The sequence below is a fragment of the Zalophus californianus genome, chromosome 5, assembly GCF_009762305.2.
Source record: "Zalophus californianus isolate mZalCal1 chromosome 5, mZalCal1.pri.v2, whole genome shotgun sequence".
NCBI classification, from domain to species: domain Eukaryota; kingdom Metazoa; phylum Chordata; class Mammalia; order Carnivora; family Otariidae; genus Zalophus; species Zalophus californianus.
In genome coordinates, this window is record NC_045599.1 from 18,211,224 (window position 1) to 18,231,464 (window position 20,241).

The 20,241-nt window shown below is 39.8% G+C and overlaps 1 protein-coding gene across 8 annotated transcripts in view; it reads right to left on the minus strand.

The window, feature by feature from the left end:
* The window catches only part of CEP120 (centrosomal protein 120), a 70,579-nt gene that overhangs the window by 21,340 nt on the left and 28,998 nt on the right, over nt 1-20,241 (minus strand). For 5 of the 8 annotated variants that reach the window (XM_027605596.2, XM_027605597.2, XM_027605595.2 and 2 more), the window contains 8 exons: nt 18,128-18,277; nt 17,217-17,399; nt 15,079-15,175; nt 14,827-14,979; nt 14,214-14,303; nt 5,812-5,904; nt 4,337-4,498; nt 2,157-2,279 (listed from right to left, as the gene is read on the minus strand). In XM_027605596.2, coding sequence (XP_027461397.2) covers nt 2,157-2,279; nt 4,337-4,498; nt 5,812-5,904; nt 14,214-14,303; nt 14,827-14,979; nt 15,079-15,175; nt 17,217-17,399; nt 18,128-18,277 — 1,051 coding nt within the window. The remainder of the gene's footprint in view (nt 1-2,156; nt 2,280-4,336; nt 4,499-5,811; nt 5,905-14,213; nt 14,304-14,826; nt 14,980-15,078; nt 15,176-17,216; nt 17,400-18,127; nt 18,278-20,241) is intronic. The other 3 variants (XM_027605598.2, XM_027605599.2, XM_027605600.2) reach the window with 3 other exon arrangements.

A 20,241-nucleotide genomic window follows, 5' to 3' on the forward strand; every position in this document is an offset into this window, starting at 1 on the left:
TATATTTTGTTTCGGTTTTTTCCAGTGCCAAACTTTTCAATAAGCCCCTGCAGTTTGGCTTCTTCAAAGTTAGTGATTTCTTACCTGCCAAAGCCATGGCCCTTCGTCCACCGTTCTTGACCTGCCCTTCGTGAGAGATGACCTCTACTACGTCTTCTCAGAAATCGTCCTCTTCTGGGCACTAGACTGTTATTACTCCTCTGAATCTCTTTCGCCCCCCCCCCCCCTCACCTTTCGTCCCTGAGGCTGTGCTGCTCCCGAAGCGGTCAGGGGTCCTCCCTCGGCACACCTCAGGCGCCTGCGTCTGCATCTAAGGCTGACTCCCCAGTCTGCAGGTCCAGCCCTTTTCTCTCTTCCTCCTGTACTTCCCATTTTTAACCAGTCAGCTGCTCCACTTCCGTTGTCTGGCTAGCACCTCAAGTGTAATACGTCTAGAACCAGCATTCTCTACAACTTCCACCTCCTCAGAAAGTTCTTCCTGAACGTTCTTCACGTTCTTTAATATCCGTGAAGCCAATGTGGTTAACTTGACAGCAACCTTTGACTTTTCTTACCAGATGAAATACAAGTCCTTTAACTTACCATCTAAGGTCCGCCCCCTCATAGGACCAAAGATTACATCTCCAGCATTCTCTCAGCAGTCCCATTTTTATTTTGAAACTATGACAATAATGATTAGGTTCTAGTCAAGCTACTACCGAAATACGTAACAGAATACCTGCCTGAATACCTCTTTCTGGAATATTCTCCCCTACACAGTCACCCCTTAAGAGGTCATGTGTCCTTTAGGTTCCATATCCAGTCTCACGATTTCACTAGAAGGAGCTTTGTCTCCCCTTTACGTTCATGGCTCTTAGTAACACAAAGTTAGATGGTACCAGTCATCATCTTCCTTTCACTTTGATTATCTAGGTAAGTTCCCTGCCTCTCTGTATGACTTGTCATTTAGTTGACTCTATCCTGAAAGTTTTTTAATCATTCATAATAGCATTTAGCGCAGTGTCAGAGAACATACATCTTTGCTGGATAATGAAAGATCAGTTCTGCCCATCAGCATCCTGCCTGGAAACCAGACACCACTCTAGGTCTTCAAAAGAGATTAACTTAATGCAGGCAACTGGTGATGCAGGTAATGGAAAAGCAGAAATGCCGGAGGGGATCGGGTGAGGGCCCCCCCCACCGCCGCCGGGGTGAGCAGGATCAGCCAGTCCCTACCTCTCTGGGGTAGGAGGGGCTCCAGAAGGAAGTAGCCGGAGGAGCAGCTCTTGAATCCCCAGAACCCAGAGCCAGGGGGTGTCCAGTGAGCTAGAGCCCCAGTGGGGATGGCCCAAGGCAAGCTGAGAGACGGGCTGTCTGGTAGGACAGGGGACCATAAAGTACACCTACTACCCGAGGAAGTAAGAGAAGCACAGAGACAAAGACACACAGAGAAGAAAGAACTACCCTGGCGTCTTCCCAACTTCTGTCCGCCAATCTTCTGAGGGTGCCCCCTAGTGGCCTTTAACTTCTACAGATTATTTTCTCATTTATAACCTGTGTCATTTTCCTATGTAGTAGGAACCAGAACATACTTCCTGTTGGTGGTGAATCCCCAGATAAATAGAGGACCTGGCTTCCAACCACAGGAAACAGAAGAGGATGGACATCCCCGCTTCCGGGCTAAGAGGAGAGTGTGGGCTTGTAGTGAATGCTCCAGTCCGGGATGCTGAATCTGTTAAGGACAGTGATACACAGAGAGCATTCCCGACGGCAAGACCGGCACCAGAAGTGGGGTTACAGAAATCCAAGGACACAGCCGTGACAGCAGCAAGAGAAGACGGTTTGAGGACAGGCGAGGCCATGCTGTGCTGCCCCTGGTTCTTGCTCCTACTTTGAAACTTGTTCTGTAGCCTTCCTGAAAGTTTTGGGGATTCCTTTGTTCCTACAGCTAGTCACTGATGTGGTTTGCAACCAACAACTCTGATCAGTTTAAGCCAGAACTGAGAAAACGGATAAAAGCCAAGAAATTTAACTACTGACGATGTCATGTGTCTCGAATTCTGTTCTTAGTTGACATCAGAACACTACAGTGAAATGTTACTGCATTTTATATTCAAGTAATACTTACTGACTTTATAAATTATTAGAATTAAATTGCCATAATCTGACATGGGTACCTTTTCTAAGGTGAGGAGATTTATTTCAGACTGTAGCCGGATTTCTGGTTTGTTGCTTTGCTGATCCTTGAACTGAACAAACTCTTTTTCCAAAATCTTATACTTATTTTCAGCATCAGTAAGCTGTATTGAAAAAAGAAGAAAAGTACAGCCATTAAGAAACACTGATACGCTAAGTTCAATACTATAGAATTTGATGCAACAGTGTCATATTTTCCTTATGCTAAGGCATGTTTATAGAAAATTTAGAAAATCCCTGAGGTGTAATGAAAATTAATACACAACAACTTTTTAAGAATACGAAATCTGTTATAAAACCAGTATCACCAGAACCTTCCTGGTAGATTTTAGATAGCAAATGAAATTCACCTTATAAAAATACTGATACTACATACTTAGGATGTCACATGTAAGAAAATATTGTGCATTATAGATATACCAGCTAATTACAGAGGAAAACAAAAACTTTTGGTGCAGTATTTCTTTTTCTTATTATTTGAAGCTGTCAGAACTCCATAATTCAAATACCATTGCAAGTTAAAGTCATTTCAAGATGATTTGGCCCAATCCCTTCATTTGTGTGGCTAAGAAATGTAAAGGCTGCAGCAGCTCAATAATGGGGGCAGTGCCTAAGAGCCAGGACGTAGCAGAGACATGAGTAGCATCCAGAGCTCTTCATCCCCTAGAATAATGCTCTGATGAGAGCAAATGCTTCGTTAAATTCAGAAGAGAGAGAGACCGCCTTGACTCAAGTCCATATATAACTCCCCTTTGAACAGATTCAGAACTACCAAACCCCCCAACCCAAAAACACAGGATATAAAAATGTTCTTTTTGATTTGATCTGGGATTTTTTTTAATCAAATGAAAACAAGCACCGTTAAAGATACCTTCCAAAAAACATGTAACACTATGACTACCAATCATTGGACAAACCCATTTATCTTGTAAGACATAAGACTTAACTGAATTTGAAATACTGAGAAAATCTGTGACAGAAATGGAACTTGTCAACAATAAATTCTTATTTCATGCCAGTAAATACAAATAATTCTAATTAGGATTTATCTAGCATCTTTAGGTAATGAGGTATTCCATTACCTGAAAATTCTTCGTATGACTGAAGTTTACCTCTCTGAATAGCTGAACTTTTATTTTTAAATTTGAATTAGAACCTTTCTCAAGCATCTCTGTCACATTTATTTCTGTTTTAAACAAAAGCTACCAGACTTCGTATTTGTTATTTTTTCCACCATCCAGAGACATCATCATCATTACTGTGGCCCCAATCAGGTTGCACAGAAGTAAGCTATGAGGCGTAAGGGGCTCTTTTTCTTTGGCTAAGTGGTCCATAAACAACATGGATTGAGTTGTGTGACTCGCTTCTATATACTGTAATAAAGATACCTGATCACCTTTCACTGACAGGGTGTCTTTTTGTCCTTTCTACCTGTCTAGTTAGAACTGTGTGCTGAGTATATGGAACCTAGTTCTGACTCAGGGCCTAGAATGTGTTCTTTTATATAAACTGTGAAATGTTCCCAGTGAAGGGCTGAGCAATTTCAGCTCCCAGACATGTGGGCTGCCCCACAGCTCCCTCCTCACTCCCCTGCCAAGTTTCCCCCAGGTCTCAGACTATGTTCTCGAGGAGTGCCTGGGGTTAATTTTTCCAAAATACCAGTTTGTGCCACAAAGGTGCTTCCCACAAAGATGCAAGCTAATTACATCAGTCTGGGACAAGGTAGAAATGGGTTTTTCAAAAAGAGCCCCTGGTGAATCTAATGCACGTTAGAAGCCTCTATTCTAGAAGGCTCGATCTTCCTAAGAAGTGGAAGAAGGGAAGCACAACCGGTGAAGCCCATCCCGACTGCCCACTTCTACCACTCGATCGTTCATCTTTTACATGAGACCTCTACATAACAGTCCATGAACAATGTATTGGCCACAACGAAATTTGTCAGAAAAAGAATTTGTGGAGTCAAATTTAGTTCTTTGTCATGTGAATAATGATAAGGGAAGGAACATTATCCCAACGTCATCTTTAGCTTTGATTTAGAAAAACAAGATTTGACTTTAATAAAGTCGATCTGAATCTCGGTGCAATCAATATGATCAACAGGTTCGATTTACTGTGTATTTTTCTCACTTGTCAGTGAATACAGAGAAGCTCGAGCTCCCACCTGCTGCTGCAGTCGGAGTTTGTCCTCGTCTAGCTGTCTCATCTTCAACCTTTCTAGTTCGACCTGATGAACACAATCCTCTCTGGCCCTCCGGATAGAGTCCTGACGTTCTTGCAGGTTCCGTTCACGTTCTAATTTCAGTTCCTTTCTCTCTCTTTGAACCTGACAACAGGTGCGTCTGTAAGAGGTGGGCTTGCTCTTGGCCATGTGACACTGTTCAGTAGTCTATTATCCTTCTATACAGTCAATGTTTGGAAGATTTACAAATTTATCTCCATATCCTTTTCCGTTACTGGAGTTAATGTTTAAACATACTGAAATTCTACATTTTAATCCATCATTTAATTCTAATATAAAAAGTATATCCCAAACTCCATATATGACTCGCATAAATTCAATTGAAAAGGCCCTAATAACTTAAACTTCCTATTTGAATAAAATCCATTGTATTATCTAAGCAAATATGCCCAAGTTTCGTTTCTTCTTTAGAAATTTCTTCTATTTTGAGGGTGCCTGGGTGGCTCAGTCAGTTAAGCGTCTGACACCATCTAAGATTCTTTCTTCCTCTTCCTCTACCCCTCCCCCTGCTCATGCACACTCTCTTTCTCAAATAGATAAACCTTAAAAAAAAAAAAAAAAAAAAATGGGGGCGCCTGGGTGGCTCAGTTGGTTAAGCAGCCGACTCTTGATCTCAACTCCGGTCTTGATTTCAGGGTGTAGCCTACTAAAACATGGAGCCTACTAAAAATAAACCACAAAATTTCTTACATTCTGCCTAGTAATACAGAAGGTGACTGAGCCTTTGTATTAGATGTTTGACCTTAACTATACCTGTTTCCAAATCAACTTAGAAACTCCAGAAAATGTGAGGACAAAGTTAGAGAGAGATGCTGAGAAAAATTCTGAGAAACACGCGGGGTTAGGGAAGGGGCATATACATTTAATGTGGGGTAAATTCTAATTATTTTGAAGTGACTTTTGTAGTAATTTAAATAAACATTTAGGGTAAAATTTAGTACAACCTAACAAAATTGCTAACTAGGCGTAGCACTAACAGAAGTTTTCATCCATCCTTCGGATTTAACCTCTAATGGGCAACCAAGAAGAGTATTCCTTTCTTACTGAGAACAAGGTCAGAAGGCTAGGCCACTGAGCCTGTGCTACATTTTCTCTGTTTCTCTAGGTAGTGCATGCAACTCTCTCTCCCTTCCCCATAGTGGGGAACTTAACCAGAAGTCTCTACAACTGCAGACATCAGCCAAAGCTGGCTGAGGAACAATCAACATTTCTAATAACAAATATTTCGCTATCTATTCCTCACATTCTGACCTATTATTGAACAGTTTTCTCCATCATGCCTGTAAGACAGCTTCCATGAAACGGAGTTTATATGGGCATAAAGGAAAAATAAAATAATAGTATGGACCTAGAACACAGATTCTGGGAAATGACGTACGACAGAGGAATACAGTTACCTCTGACTCTGCAAGGACAAGCTGTTGCTCTCGCTTCTCTAAGTCAATTAGGGTTTTTTGAAGTTTTCCTTCTAGAACAGTATATTCAGCCACCTAAAGTACGATAAAAGAAAAATTACATTTTCCCCAAATTCAAAACATGAACAAATTCAACGACGCATACGTTATAACTTACTGAAACACAAGACGTGGGAATAGGAAGATCATGAATTACATCCACCAATTCAGAGCAGAAATTCTTCCCGGTACTCTAAGGAAGGAAGCCCATCTCGCTTCTGCTTGGCTCTCTCTAGTGACATTCAGTTTCCCGAGGAAGCTCTTTCTCCCACTGGACAATCAGACTGCTAGTAAAATCCTATGTTCAGGCAACATCTAGCTCCTTAAAATCTGCCTTGGTCAACACTCTGGTATTTCTCGGATGCCCCCCTTCATCACTTACGCTCCTCCCCTAGAACGAATCCTGTTGCTAGATCAGCGAGTCAGTTCCAAGTCTGCCCTCCTCTTGGTTCAGATCTCATCCTTTCCTGCAGTTCCATGATCGCTTCTGAAACCACGCTCCCTGCTTGGGCTACTACCCCGGTTGCTACGGGCCTGCAGTCCTGCTCTGCTCTTTGACCCTGTGAGTCCCATTCAGAATAAGAGGTCTGCTAGCTCAGCCTACACAGCATGTGGGAATCCGATAGTTTCCTGTCTTTCATTTGTAGCCGATCATTTTTACTAGGACTTTCTGACCCAGTGTGTCTGTCCTCACCATCTAGTCTCCAGATCCCAGGCCGCATCTTAATCTTCGTTTTCCCGTAGTCAGTAGGACCTTGGTTTGATCCTCCTGAACCTTACCTGTACCCGTTAGACAGAAGAAAAAAAACTCTATCTGCACATATTTGCATCTGGTGATACCCATCATATAGCCTCCTAGTCTTTTTTCTTCTCCAAGATAAACATAAGTTCTCGCTATTATTCACGTATTTTGATTTTCACATCTTAATATCTTAATTTAATCTAGAGTCTAGATTCTAGACTAAGTCTTTTAAAAAATGTGGTAGCCCGATATGATCTCACTACTTCCGAAGCCAAAGAATGTCGCCTGCCTGAGACAAGAACAGCAAGTCCGTTAACTTCATCTAAAATCGCATGTGCTATTTCAGGATCCTGATCACGCCATCTGTTGTGTCAAAGAAATTCCCCCAAGACTTTTGTTTTTAAACCTAGGATAACTATACCCACATAACTACTGTCCAGAAGACTGCTATGACTACGGAATTTGACATTTGTCCTTGTTAAACTTTATTTCAGTGATTTAGGCCCGACATACCAACCAATCATGATCACTTACATAAGAATTCTGTTAACCACCTACTTTTGGTTTACCTAAAAAACAAAACAAAAAAACAACTAAGTATGCCCTACCTCCTTATAAAGTCTTACAGAGAGAGGGAAACAGGATGGTGAGTCAGAATTCCAATGTTCTGCCTCTGGCAACGCAAACGTGTGCGTTCCCAGAGCCCTGTCTCAGGAGGTCTCCTTTCCTGCTACGTGACCTCTGCGGATGACCCAAACCACCTACCATCACGTATACGGAGCACTCCCAAATCCAGCCTGCCAAGTCAAAACCCCTTCCAGAGGTTCGGACCTCTAAGCCCAAGGATCTGCTGCCTATGCCAATACTCCCTAGGTCTCTCAAACTTAAAAATGTATAAAAACGGGAAATCATCATCATTTAAATAAATATCTCCTGAAAACCTAGCAGGTGTGGGTAAAAGAAAAGTTCTGTGATACCTATATTCTGAGGAGGACCAACTTTGAACAAGGAAGTGGATATTTAATGCAATCCTAAGTAAATGCCAGGATGAAAATAAGCAGAATGAATGTCTAGCTAGTGGCTAGGAGCAAAGGAAGAAGGCGTATTTTGGACATAATGATAGGAGAAGGCAGCACTCGGATTATCCTGAACAAAGACCAGAAAGTACTTCTAACAAAAGGACATTCCATAGATCCTGAGGTAGGGGACGTGGCTTAGCACATCTGGTGAACTACAAGGAGGCCAGGTTGGTAAGAACAGACTGTAGCAGGACGCTGACAGCAGTGAGGTCACAGAGTAAGCTAGGAGACAGGTCACCTAAGGCCTTGTAGGACCTGGTACAAAATGTGAGTTTTATTCTATGTGCCATGAAGAGCATGACAGGTTTTAGCAGAGGCATGCACTGTCTGACTTTTGGTTTAAAAGCCTCCCTCTTGGCTGATACGGATATAACCAGCTACCGGGGTCAGGAAAGAGGAAGGGGTGCTGAGTTAAGTAGTAACTAGGAGAGAAGTCATCTAGGCGAGACATAAAGTTGTGAAGGAGGTGGCTCAAAGTGGTTCGTTTCCAGGATACATATGCAGTGTGGAGCCACGAGGATTTGCTAATAAACTAGATGCAGAATCAGAGTCAAGGATAACTTGCCTTGTAGCCTGAGAAGCTGAGTAAAAGGCATCGCCACTTATTAAGATGGGGAATCAACACGAACAAATTTATACAGGAGGGAGATACAGAGCTTGTTCTCAGGTCACATTTGAGTTGCTTATGAGACAGTCAGTGGGCAGTGTCAACAGCAAAGTGCAGAGTCCAGAGAAGAGGCAGGGGATGCAAGTGGATACGTGTTGTATATAATACACATATACTATATATAATATGCATACTTGTATTTAACTTGTATATGACAGTAAGAAAGTGGAGGACAACACCAGAAGAAATGTAAAAACAGAAAAGAGTTTCAAGGACTGGGCCTTGGGGCAAGCCAATAAACCCAGCAGAGGCTGAGGGGAAAAAAATGATCCAGCATGAAAAAACTGGGAAGGGGAGACCAGTGAATTCGGCAGAACGGTAGGAAGGTTAGAGGAGGAGAGGTCAAGCAAAGGAAGGGTTTCAGAAAGGGAAAGATCAAACTGGGTAAGGATGCGGAAGGCTTGGTTGAGAACCGTTCTGGAGAGGGAGTGAACTGCTTAGGGACAGAAGGAGGAGCAGCGTTGGGTACCAATGAGTATCCCTTAAGGCTTCAGATCTTAAACCTCCTTCACTCCCTTTAACTCCCGTTCCCCTTTTCTCTACCACCTTATCACTGCTCTTTTGAGCCTTCCTCTTCTTTCACAGATATTACCGCCTCCCTGGTCTTCCTGACTTCAGCTTCACCCTCTTCCATTCTGTCCACTATACTTCCACCAGAATGACTGTTCAAAAATGAAAATCTCATTTCCTTGTTCTCTTACGTAAGACTTTATTAAAAAAATAAGTTTCTCAAATTTCTACCTTTCCCAAGCTGGGTTATCAGCTGAACCACAGAACATAAAAAAATGATTCAAGTAATTTTTTTCTCTGTCTTCTCTACCAATGTAGAAGCATAGGATCAAGTTAATCCATTAGCTACAGTGGATGCTGGCAAGCATTAGGACTTAATTATCTCAGGAAACCCCGGATGAGAAAGTCTGCGGGATCAAGTCTAACCTCCTCAAAATGGAACAGAAGAGCATTTACATTCCATAAACCTCTCTATGCCTTATTTCTTGAGGCATACCCTCTCCTCCCTTCTTCCACATCAACCTATGTGCAATTTTCTTAATGCCAAGCCTATTTCAAACTTCTTTGGAATGTCCCTTGAGTCCACCTGGTAGTATCTACTAATCTTTATCCAAGTAAAAGCATAATCTTATCCATGAAACACTTCCTCATACTATTCCCTTATGTACAACTGAGGTCTTCCTTCTTTGTGGGTACACGACAGCGATCTTTAGCTATCTGATGGGAAGTCACGTACAAGACAGAATAAACATGATTATCTCAGCTATGAAGAAGAACAGGACCAGAGTATCCTACTCATAATTAGTTTAAGACACATTCATTAGTTAACAATCCCTGGGTTTAGCATATCCGTCTGTAACCAGGTCATGAGCAATATGCTGGTTTCTGGAAATAAAGGTTTAGTATATTTCACTTCACCCCAAAGGCCCCAAGTGGGTGGTAGACAGATCATTATATTATCTGTCTCAAGGTTAACTAAGGCCTCATTTATTTGGGGGAAAAGTTTATGTGTAACTCCAGAGAATAAACTATTTTTTCAAACAGAGAAATTTCCACAAAAACAATCTGCTCCTTTTCAGGTAACAAAATAATGCCTCCAAAATGGTCCCAAAAGATGACCAAAAAAAGATATATATCATTAGGTGCCTATCATAAGCTTAAAATAGTAACTTATTATGAAATACTAGTATCTTTGAGATCTAATTATATATGGTTTTATTTTACTACATATACTCCTTTCACCACTACATCCTGAATTGGTGGGCTATGAGCTAGTTAGCATCTTTTTGGTAAGGCAAGATAGAAGTTCCTCATAATAAGCAGATGAGTTCCATTTTACTATTAACTAATTATTTTGTGCCAAATAGCAGAAATAAAATGAAATTTAAATGACTGCATAATGTTCCACCAGTATTATCCAGACTCCTTCAGGTAAACTTTCTAACTGTTGAAGAAGTTACATATTGTTTTGAAGAAAACAGGTAAATAAAGTGAAAATAAATGAACCGAAAAGGCTCATACATTTTAGACCTAAAAATAGTATGGTGAGATTAAATCCTCAGAGAATTTAGCTTGAAAAGGTTTCATCCTATTGAGGAAAAAATTGCTTTTTTCTCCCAACGGACTCAATTTTACAGTAACTTACCAAGTTTTAGAAAAACAGATCTCATCCTAGTTGACCATACTCTTGCAAGACAGAGCACATGTTACACTGGATGAGTTGTAACTCTCAAACATATTTAGGTTGAAATAAAATGGCAACATCCAATCTACTTTTTGACATGACTAATTCAAATAAATAGCTGAGCCATTTACTAGACAGATATCATATTCCATTTTCTAAGCAGAGTTCTTATTAACTAATCAGGAGCTTGTCAATTCAAGCTGAAATGGTAGAAGAATCTGTATATATTGGAAGCCAATTGAAAAGATAATCACAAAATGACAACCAACCAGAAATCATTTTTTTTTCCAACTCATTACACAAAAACTGTTTTCTCTCTCTTTTTTTTTTTTTTTTGAAAGTTCAATTAGGGCGCAAGTTGGATTTGTCAAAATTATTAACTAAAAAATGTTTCAGGATTTGACATTTGCAAACCTCAACCCTGAAAAACTCTTCAACAGCACTTTAAAAAATGATTCAACAATAAACTCGTCTTGCCTTAAAAGCTAAATGAAAAATTAAAAAACTTTTGGGCGCCTGGGTGGCTCAGTCGTTAAGCGGCTGCCTTCGGCTCGGGTCGTGATCCCAGGGTCCTGGGATCGAGTCCTACATCGGGCTCCCTGCTCCACGGGAAGCCTGCTTCTCCCTCTCCCACACCCCCTGCTTGTGTTCCTGCTCTCACTGTCTCCGTCTCTGTCAAATAAATAAAATCTTTAAAAAAAGAAAAAGAAAGAGAAAAATTAAAAAACTTTCAATATTTGATGGCTCAGATGCAATTCATAAAGGATACTGGAGAACTGTAAATGCTACTTAATATAAAAGTCACACTTAGTACAACTACTATAAAGTTTAAGTATGTGTGAAGGCCTCTAAATTTTTTAATTTCAGTTATTTGAGTATTTAAGAACAGATGCTTTAGAGTGGTCCTATTATTTTTCTTTTAATTCACTGGTTTTTCAAATTTTTAATGGTTGAGAATTAAGGGAGATAAAGTTGAAACAGATACTTTAAAGTCAAAGGCTTGGGGGCCTTCTGCTCGGTCTACCCATAGAAGACTAACTGCCCTGCCCCCCCCCCCCCCCACCCCACAACACAAATGGAACAACCTACACAAAACAACTGCTTTCACACACTGGAGAATGGGCAGCCCAGGACCATCATCCCTGACAGGGCAGAAACAAATGAGGCCCTAACAGGAACTTGAGAGGACTTCCTGGAGGCACTTTCTAGACTCTAGCTCAGAGAAGGGGGGACCCAGCAGACCCTCGCAATCTGGCTGAGTTGAGGCAAGAGACAGACTGAAGAGGATGAAGCGAGTCAAGCTGGTGGGGAGAGGAAGGAGACGCGGCGAGAGTGAGCACCTGAGACCTGCAGAGTAGTCTGCTCCAGTCTGAGGTGAAACCCCGATGGCTGGGCACTTTACCACTGGAAAGCTCTAAGATGAAGCATTCCCAGAGCTCATACAGGTCTGAGAGGTGTGTGCATTCCTACCTGAGGGGAGAGACCCTGTGACAAACCAGGCATCTACATACTGCTACGGAGCCCAGGGCTACGGGATGTTCTCAACTCACCCCAGCCAAACTTTAAAGGATCAAACTCATCCCAAGTAACTTCACATCATAATGAGATCCAGCAACTGACAATGTAAACTTCACAATTTCTGGTATCTTAACAAAAAATTACCCGTCATGCTAAGAAGGAGAAAAATGTAACCTATAACCAGGTGAAAAAACAACAGAAAGAGACCTCAAAATGATACAGATGTTGGAACTAGTAGATAACATATTATAAATGTAGTGTAGATACTGAAAAGGAAAACATGAACATGAGGAAAACTGGAGTATGTTAAAAAAAAAAAGGGAGGGGAAAGGCCCAAAAGGACCTTTCAAAGATGAAAAGTGCAGTATATGAAATGAAAAATTACGTTCAAATGGATTCATGGCAAATTAGACCCTTCAGAAGACAAGACAGGTGAACCTGAAGTCACAGCAATAAAAAATACCCAAAATGAAGCACTGAGAAGGAAAAAAAAAAAACTTAAATAATTCACTTCTTACTGGGACAATATCAAGCAGTCTAAGCTACACATACATTGCAATCCAAGCACAAGAGGAGAAAGACACAGGAAAAAATTTTAAGCAATAAAAACCCAAACTGTTTCAAACGTGATGAAACCCTATAATCAAGAAGCTCAAAGTCTCCAAGCAGGGTGAACACACGCACACAGACACACACAGACACACACACAGAAGCACAAGGCCCATCAAAATCATAATGCTGAAAACCAGTGGTAAAGAAAAAAATCTTAAAAGCAGTTCAGAGAAAAAAAGACATTACAGATAGAGGGCCAAGGTAAAAAGGCCAGCAAATTTTCTATCAGAAACAACACAAATCAAAATGCAAATGAAACAACTTTCAAGATTAAAACAAAAAATTGTCAACCGAGAATTCTATACCCAGTGAAAATATATGTATTTCAAAATGAGGGAGAGATAAACACCTCTTCACATAAGAGCTGACAGCATTTATTGCCATCAGACCCATACTCAAAGAAATGTATTTGGGTAATAAAAAAGGACTACTGCTTCAGAGTTTTACTTCTTTAAAAACTAACTCTGTAAAGCAAAAATACATTTTAGGGCAATACATGTAAAAGCAAAATCTATGATGGTAACAACACAAAGACATATGCTGGACACGTACTATTGTAAACTTCTTACGCTACGCAGGAAGTGGTAGAATAGCACTTGGAAGCATATTATGATAAATTAAAGCTACATATTTTAAACCTTAAAGCAACCACCAAAAAAAAAAAAAAGGGCAGTAAAACAGAGGTACAGCTAGTAAGATAATAGTAAAAATAAAATGGGATCATTAAAAAAGTCATAAATCCAAAAAATGGAAAAAACAGACAACAAAAAAAACCAAAAAAACAAACTAAGATGGAACAAATGGAAAACCAGAGTAGATTTAAACCCAAACACACACACAAAAAAACAAAAAACCCCAACCATGTCAATAATTACCCATTAAATGTAAATGGTTGAAATCAGAGAAGAAAAGAAAGTAACTTTCAAGAATATTCTAGTCCGCACCCTGCTCCTGTCTCTTGGTCAAGTGTAGCAAACCATCTTGCCATTGGTTGTCTCCTCCCATCTATAGATACATCATTAACCACTAATATGAAAGTTAAATTTCAATACTTGAAACAAGTCTAATTTTCAGGGTTTTTGTTTTACTCAATAACTTGAGTGTAAATAAGTAAATATTGAACTTTTGCTTTCTGGAGTAGGATCAGATGGTCTCATTTTATTTTTAAAGATGTCATTTATTCCAGAATTAAATTCTTAAAAAGAGCTTATAAGTTTTTGATGCTTTTTTATTAACAAATTATAACATTTATATATACTTAGATGTCTTGTTTTTTTTCATACAGAAGTAGGCTTTTTTCCTAGAATATTCATTTTTCAAAAGAATAATACATTTGAAGGGTTCAAAATGGAAAAAGCACCAAACTTTTCCTTAAGAGAAAGGCCTTCCTCCTACTCCTGACTGATTCATCCACTTTATCCAAGCCAGTATAACCACTATACTTTGATATTCCACAGATTTTCTTTATGCATGTACAAGATACTATCATTAATATTTTTCCTTTCCACCTTTGATTTCTATAGAAGTTATTACCTTTTTCTTCACAAGCGATTCTCTCTCTCGGTCTCTTTTCTTCCATTCCTCTGCCAGAGCCTGCATATGAGCCAATTCCTTCTGCTTTAGCTACAAGAGGAAGACAAAAAAGTCACAGAAAACACATCAGTATTTCCAACACACCAATCAGTTGTTCGGTGGTAAAGAATTAATACTGTTCACCCATAGGTATCTTTCAGGAATTCCCTTTTATTCCTAAACCGAACAAAGAGAAGGCCTGAGGCAAGGAACGCCCATAAGAGAATAAAGCTAACGTAAGACCTGTTCTCTAACTCTCTCGATTCCAGACAGATAATTCCAGGCTCCAGGAGGGTATGCTACATGAGGGCCTGAAATTAAAAGAAATGTTCAAGTTTTCAGTCTCCGACTTCTAACCTTCAGTCCTAATTCTGCCCCAGAGTCGTGGAGAAAGTTTAGGGGAATCCTTCTTGCATGGCTTCTGCCCAGCTGTCATTTAACGAGTATTTTTATATTGTTTTTCTGTAAGAGTAAAGCATTCTTGATATTCAGAGGAACTGGGTAGGGTACCCATGGAAGAGAGAGAGAAAAGCCTTACGGAGAAGAAAGAAATGTAGTCAGTAGACAAAGTAACCTGATTTTCAAAAATGTCTTCTTGCATCTCTTTCCACATTTCTAGCTCCAGGGCTGCTTTGTACTCTAAGGTTTCTCGAGGCTCTGTCTGGACTTCTGAAGGACAGGGTGCTGGAGGAACGGAAGATGGCTTCTGTTGCACAGCAGCTAAACCCTGAGACATGAACGAAAACAAACTGAAACCAGTACGCTCACACATGTAGCACATGAGATCCACTGTGAAGAGTCAGGTTTCACTCTCAGTGATACTGACCTGAGATGAATCAGAGACAAGAATCTCACGCATTTTTACTAGTCCATAATCTTCTAGAGTTACTGTATAAGAAAGATCCATTATCCTGTTGTTTGACCTGCAGGTGAAATCAGAAATATCTTAAAATTCATGGAAACCCTTCTATTATTTTTCCTTTTATTTCCCCAAAGCTCTAGCAGTGACTAGGTCACATTTCTTGTACCTGACACTCTTGCTACTCCAACTGCAGTTAAGTTCTACAGGCTTCAAGACCTTCTACATACAGGATCCTATTGAGCATAAACACTCTAATTAGTCCATACCCACATTTACTAAAAGAAATGACCCCTAACACTGCAGATGTGGAGAAATGTTAAATCTTAATGCCCATAGGTAATTACTGCTAAACTTTCATTTCCTTCTTCTCCTCTGTTTTATGTACGTGCAGGGACATGCACTCATGCATGTTACGATCAAACCATTTTGTCCCTTTTTCTCCATTTCCATCTGGAGCATTTTTCTGATGCAGCCAGGGGCCCCAAGAATGGTATTTTAAAAGAATTTTCAGCTCAGCAGGATATCTGATGTAGAATGTGTGTGTTAATGCCTGTAAAATATCCTAATGAATTTATATAGTAAAATTAAGAAAAAAAAACAATTTCCCTACTCTTGATTATATATAGATTATTCTAAATTCTTATTCCACTTTTTTCCTGGGCGAAGCACTTGTACATAAATCTTTTACGGGATGTGAGTGATGCTTCAGGATAATTCCTGGAAATTGGTTAATTATATATAATTTTTATTATAACGAGGATTTCTCTACCAGAGAACTACAAAGGAGCATTTACTAAAATGTTAGAGGAAAATACAATCTTGGCTACAAGAAATGTAGCTTTGTCTAAATCAAATCTATTCCATAAATCCTTGGTCAAACACAACTTCAGTGAACGGAACCCACACAAGCAAACCCTTAATAATCAATTTTTACATTTTCTTCTAATCTCACAGCTTTTAGAAGACACTAATGAAGCAAAATGAAGCACTATCTTACCTAGGTCTCCTAAAACTTTTCTGTCTGCAGAGCAGGGCAATAAAAGTTAATATTCATAATCCACAGATTTAAAATAACTAGTAATGATCTGATTATTTTCATGATATTCTACTTACCAAACAATGGTATTTTTTTTTTAAGATCTTACTTATTTGACAGAATGAGAGAGAGAGAGAGAGAGAGAGAGCGCGAGCACAAGCAGGGGGGAAGGGCACAGGCAGAGGGAGAAGCAGGCTCCCCGCTGAGCAGGAAGCCCAACTCGGGGCACCATCCCAGGACCCCGAGGTCATGACCTGAGCTGAAGGCAGACGCTTAACCGACGGAGCCACCCAGGGGCCCCAAGAATGGTATTTTAAAAGAATTTTCAGCTCAGCAGGATATCTGATACTGTAAAACACCTGTTCCCAGATCCTCCAAGTGAGTCAAAGTTTTACTCAACTCCTCAGTGTCTGCAAGTAGCTAGAGGTGGGCAAGAGCAAGGGAAGGGATTTCAGTACGACTTTTAGATCTCAGCTTTTTACTGCGCTGGATTTCTCTCTACATTTTAATTACGCTTCAAAAATCAAGGCATGTGATTTATAATGTTAAAGTTTATTTAAACTTCTGTTGCTAAATTTAAAAAAAGATCACTCAAAAGATGTCCTTTGTGTAAGACATATGAACTTCAGTTTTTCACTGTGGCATTAATAAATCCCAGGGCAGAAAAACAATTCTCTTTTTAAAGTGCCAAACATTTGTAACTTTCTCAGAAATCAGATTTGAAGCAAAAGTTAAAACATTTGTCAAGTAGAACAACAGTCATTCCCAATGCAAGACAACGTAACGATACATTATAAATCTGACCTTGACTTACTAAAAAAAAAAAAAAAGCCAGAATTTACAATTGTCAGGCTTAAGAGGGGGAGGGAAATACTTAAGACCTAAGTGTTAACAGTATTATGGGTATCAGTGGTACCTGAAAGCTAAAGAAGGCTAAAGAGCAAGTGAGAATATAGCCCCCATCGGTCAAAGAAGAAAGAGGAGAACAAAGACAGGAGAGTACAAGGCTGTAACCAGCTACTGAGAAGAAACAGCCAGTGAAGACCAGTTCTGGGCAATGCATTACCCCTGTGCGGTTATGAAAGGCACACATGCACTGTAAGTTTGACGCCAACACTGTTCACCACCGGAACCTAAAAAGCGAGTTTTTTCCGAAGACAAGACGTTAGAAAGCTGGATTCTGGCGATTCCCAGAAGTAAATCTTTACTCATTTTATCCTTGTGCCATAATTCAACCAGCAATGGAATCCTGAGGAAAAGAGAAACCAGTGTTCATCTCTGTGAGCTCGGAACTGGGTCCCTAACATCTTTGAGGTCCCTAAATGTATTCAAAGATGGCTTGTTACCTGGATCACAAAGGCTCAGCTCCACAGGTAACAAACAGAAAATACTATTACATTTTCTACACCTCTTTCTGTGCAATAAAGAAAACCCTTCAAATACTATTCTTTTTTATTCTTCCTTCTTCCCTTTAAATTAATATACAAATTTGAATTGTGATACCCTGAGAAAGTAAAAAGACATTTCAGATTTCAGTTTTCTTCACAAATCCAATTCAGACAGCTGGATTAACACCTCCATTTTATTTGTCAGAGATGACAAATCAGAAAAAGCAAGTAATACACTACAGTCAACTGGTGAATCAAGAATAAAAACTGAACAGCTTGCTCGTATTTACCTTCACATATTATGAAAAAACAAGACTACTTTCCAAAGTTTCTTTACTCATAGATTGTACTAACACAGGTCTAAGACCATCCAAAGCAAGACAAGATATGAAAATCTACAAAGAGCCTCCATTACCACATAAAACTTGATAGCGGAAGGACAAACATCACAGACATTCTTAGTACCTTTGTTTCTAGGTCTTCAAATGCACTGACTGCTAGGAATCTACAACTCCAGGAGTCCCCTTCGTTAGCAAGATATAAATTTTCAAGAGTGACTTAATATCATACACACCGTACATATAATTACCTTAAGAAGGTATCTTGCAGCTGATGAGGCAGAGTTGCAAAATCAAATGCACAGTAAGACTGCGGAAGAAAAACTTCCATGTTTTTGCGAACTTCTACAGGAGGATTAGTCATAATAGGAGCCGCACTACCAAAGAATGGATAGGAGTACCTAGAATTTAAGGAAAACAAAGTCCTATGACACAGTTGACAGGTAAGACTTCTAGTCTGTGTTGTTTTTTTTAAATATAGTATGAATTTAATGAAACACAATTTTTTAAAATTGGTAAATGGTACAAATGCATAGTGGCTTTAGTCCTAACACCAACTTTAAAATACCGCAAACACGGTCAGTGTTGATATAAAAATGAGAGCAATTCCAGAGAAAACACATGACGGGTATAGCACTGGTTCCCAAAGCTGCTTTACAAGTGATCCTAGAATGACCTTCTGGGGAAGAAGAATTCTGGTATTTTGAAGGCAATGACACCAAGTAAGAAGAGATCATCACTTTGATACGTTCTAAGTAACAATAAGACTTAGGAACGACAGTGAGGCCACTAGAAAAAGATCAAGCCGCCACTGGTTTAGGATTTCTTTGAGGGCACGGGTCCCATCTTTTGCATCCGTGCCCTTCCAGCAACAAATAAGCAGTTTGGGGTACATAGTAAACGTTCAAGAAATACCTGCTGAATTTAATTTCAAAACTTATTTTCTTTATTCAATAATGTCTTGATGTTAATGGGCTAGAAAAACTCCTAGTCAGCGCCAAAAGGGTGTACTCATGGTATTCTGTCTTTGAGAATCAAGGATGAAAGCAGATGAATCAATGAGTAACAGCGCTCCTCCTGTCATCACAGAAACCACACCGGATTCAATGGGAGGATGCCTGACTACTGCAGAACTTCACTTTGTATTTAAAGCCGAATATAAAGACAACGTAATGCTCACTTAAATTTCATTTTGTATCCTGTTATTCATTAGGAAAACTGGAGCTTAAAGCCTACTAGTGAAAACTGCTTTTCCTACAACAAGAATCCTGTGCATTCACTCAATTCCTATATAATTACACAGCCACTGAAATCAGGTCATCTCACAAATCCCATTATGCAGTTGCCAACTACAGTTTCATGATAGTTCATGGGAGCCTGACACCATAAAACTGATCAAACTCAAAGTTAAACAGTGTTTTTAAAAATGCCATAAAATGACTCCAAGACAGAAGCAATGCCTCTTATCATCAAGTGAATTCTATGCAGAGTGTGTAAGTGAATCATAACTGTACCCTCGGTTTACGATATTCTCCCCCTTTTCTTTGCCAGCTAGACTTCTGGCCTCCCTCCCATGTTGACTTCTTCCTCAATCTGTCTTCTTCACAAGGTTGAACTCTTTGTTTACGTGGCCCATAAACCCCTAATACCAGGCACACTGCTGGATAATGTAGGCACTTCATGAGTCAACCAATGGCCCGTAGGACAAGAATGAACCACAAAACTACAAGGAGTGCCTGCTAAGTGGGCTGGTACAAGGCTTCCCCCTCACAGCTTCTAATTTTAGATCATCCCAGTATTTCTACACTCTGGCTAACAGCATCTCTAAGTAGCCTAAGATCACATTCTCTACTGGCAGTGGTAAAGAGATGTCAGTTAAAAAACAGAGGGAGAAAGACAAAAGGTAAAGAAGAAAGTAAGTAATAATTCTACTTCCAAAGCCATTTTAAGAGATGTTCTAGGAACTCTTTGAGAAAAGCTTTGTTTGTGAGAAAAAAGCCTTTTTTGGCCCTCAATTTTCAACTAACATTTTCATAATGATTCTCAGCCTCTAACAAGAGGTAAAAAGCAAAACTTAAGCTGTGACAGAAAGACTCCTGTTCTGTGAATTCACAATCAGACTCAGGGTTGGGTCCCTTTGATTCTGTCCCTTATTCACATCAAAGCCCAGAGGATTTTGGCAATAGCTTGATAAGAATCTAACAACTGAAAAATTGAGATACAAGGAGTTAATTTATGCATCTAAAGCAGGTATGCCTTAAATACCAGCAGGGAGCGCTGTGTAGTGGCTGACGTTCCTGCCATTGGCAATCCCAAATGACAGAAAGATTTTTGTATTTTAACCACATAAGGAGCAACAACTTTA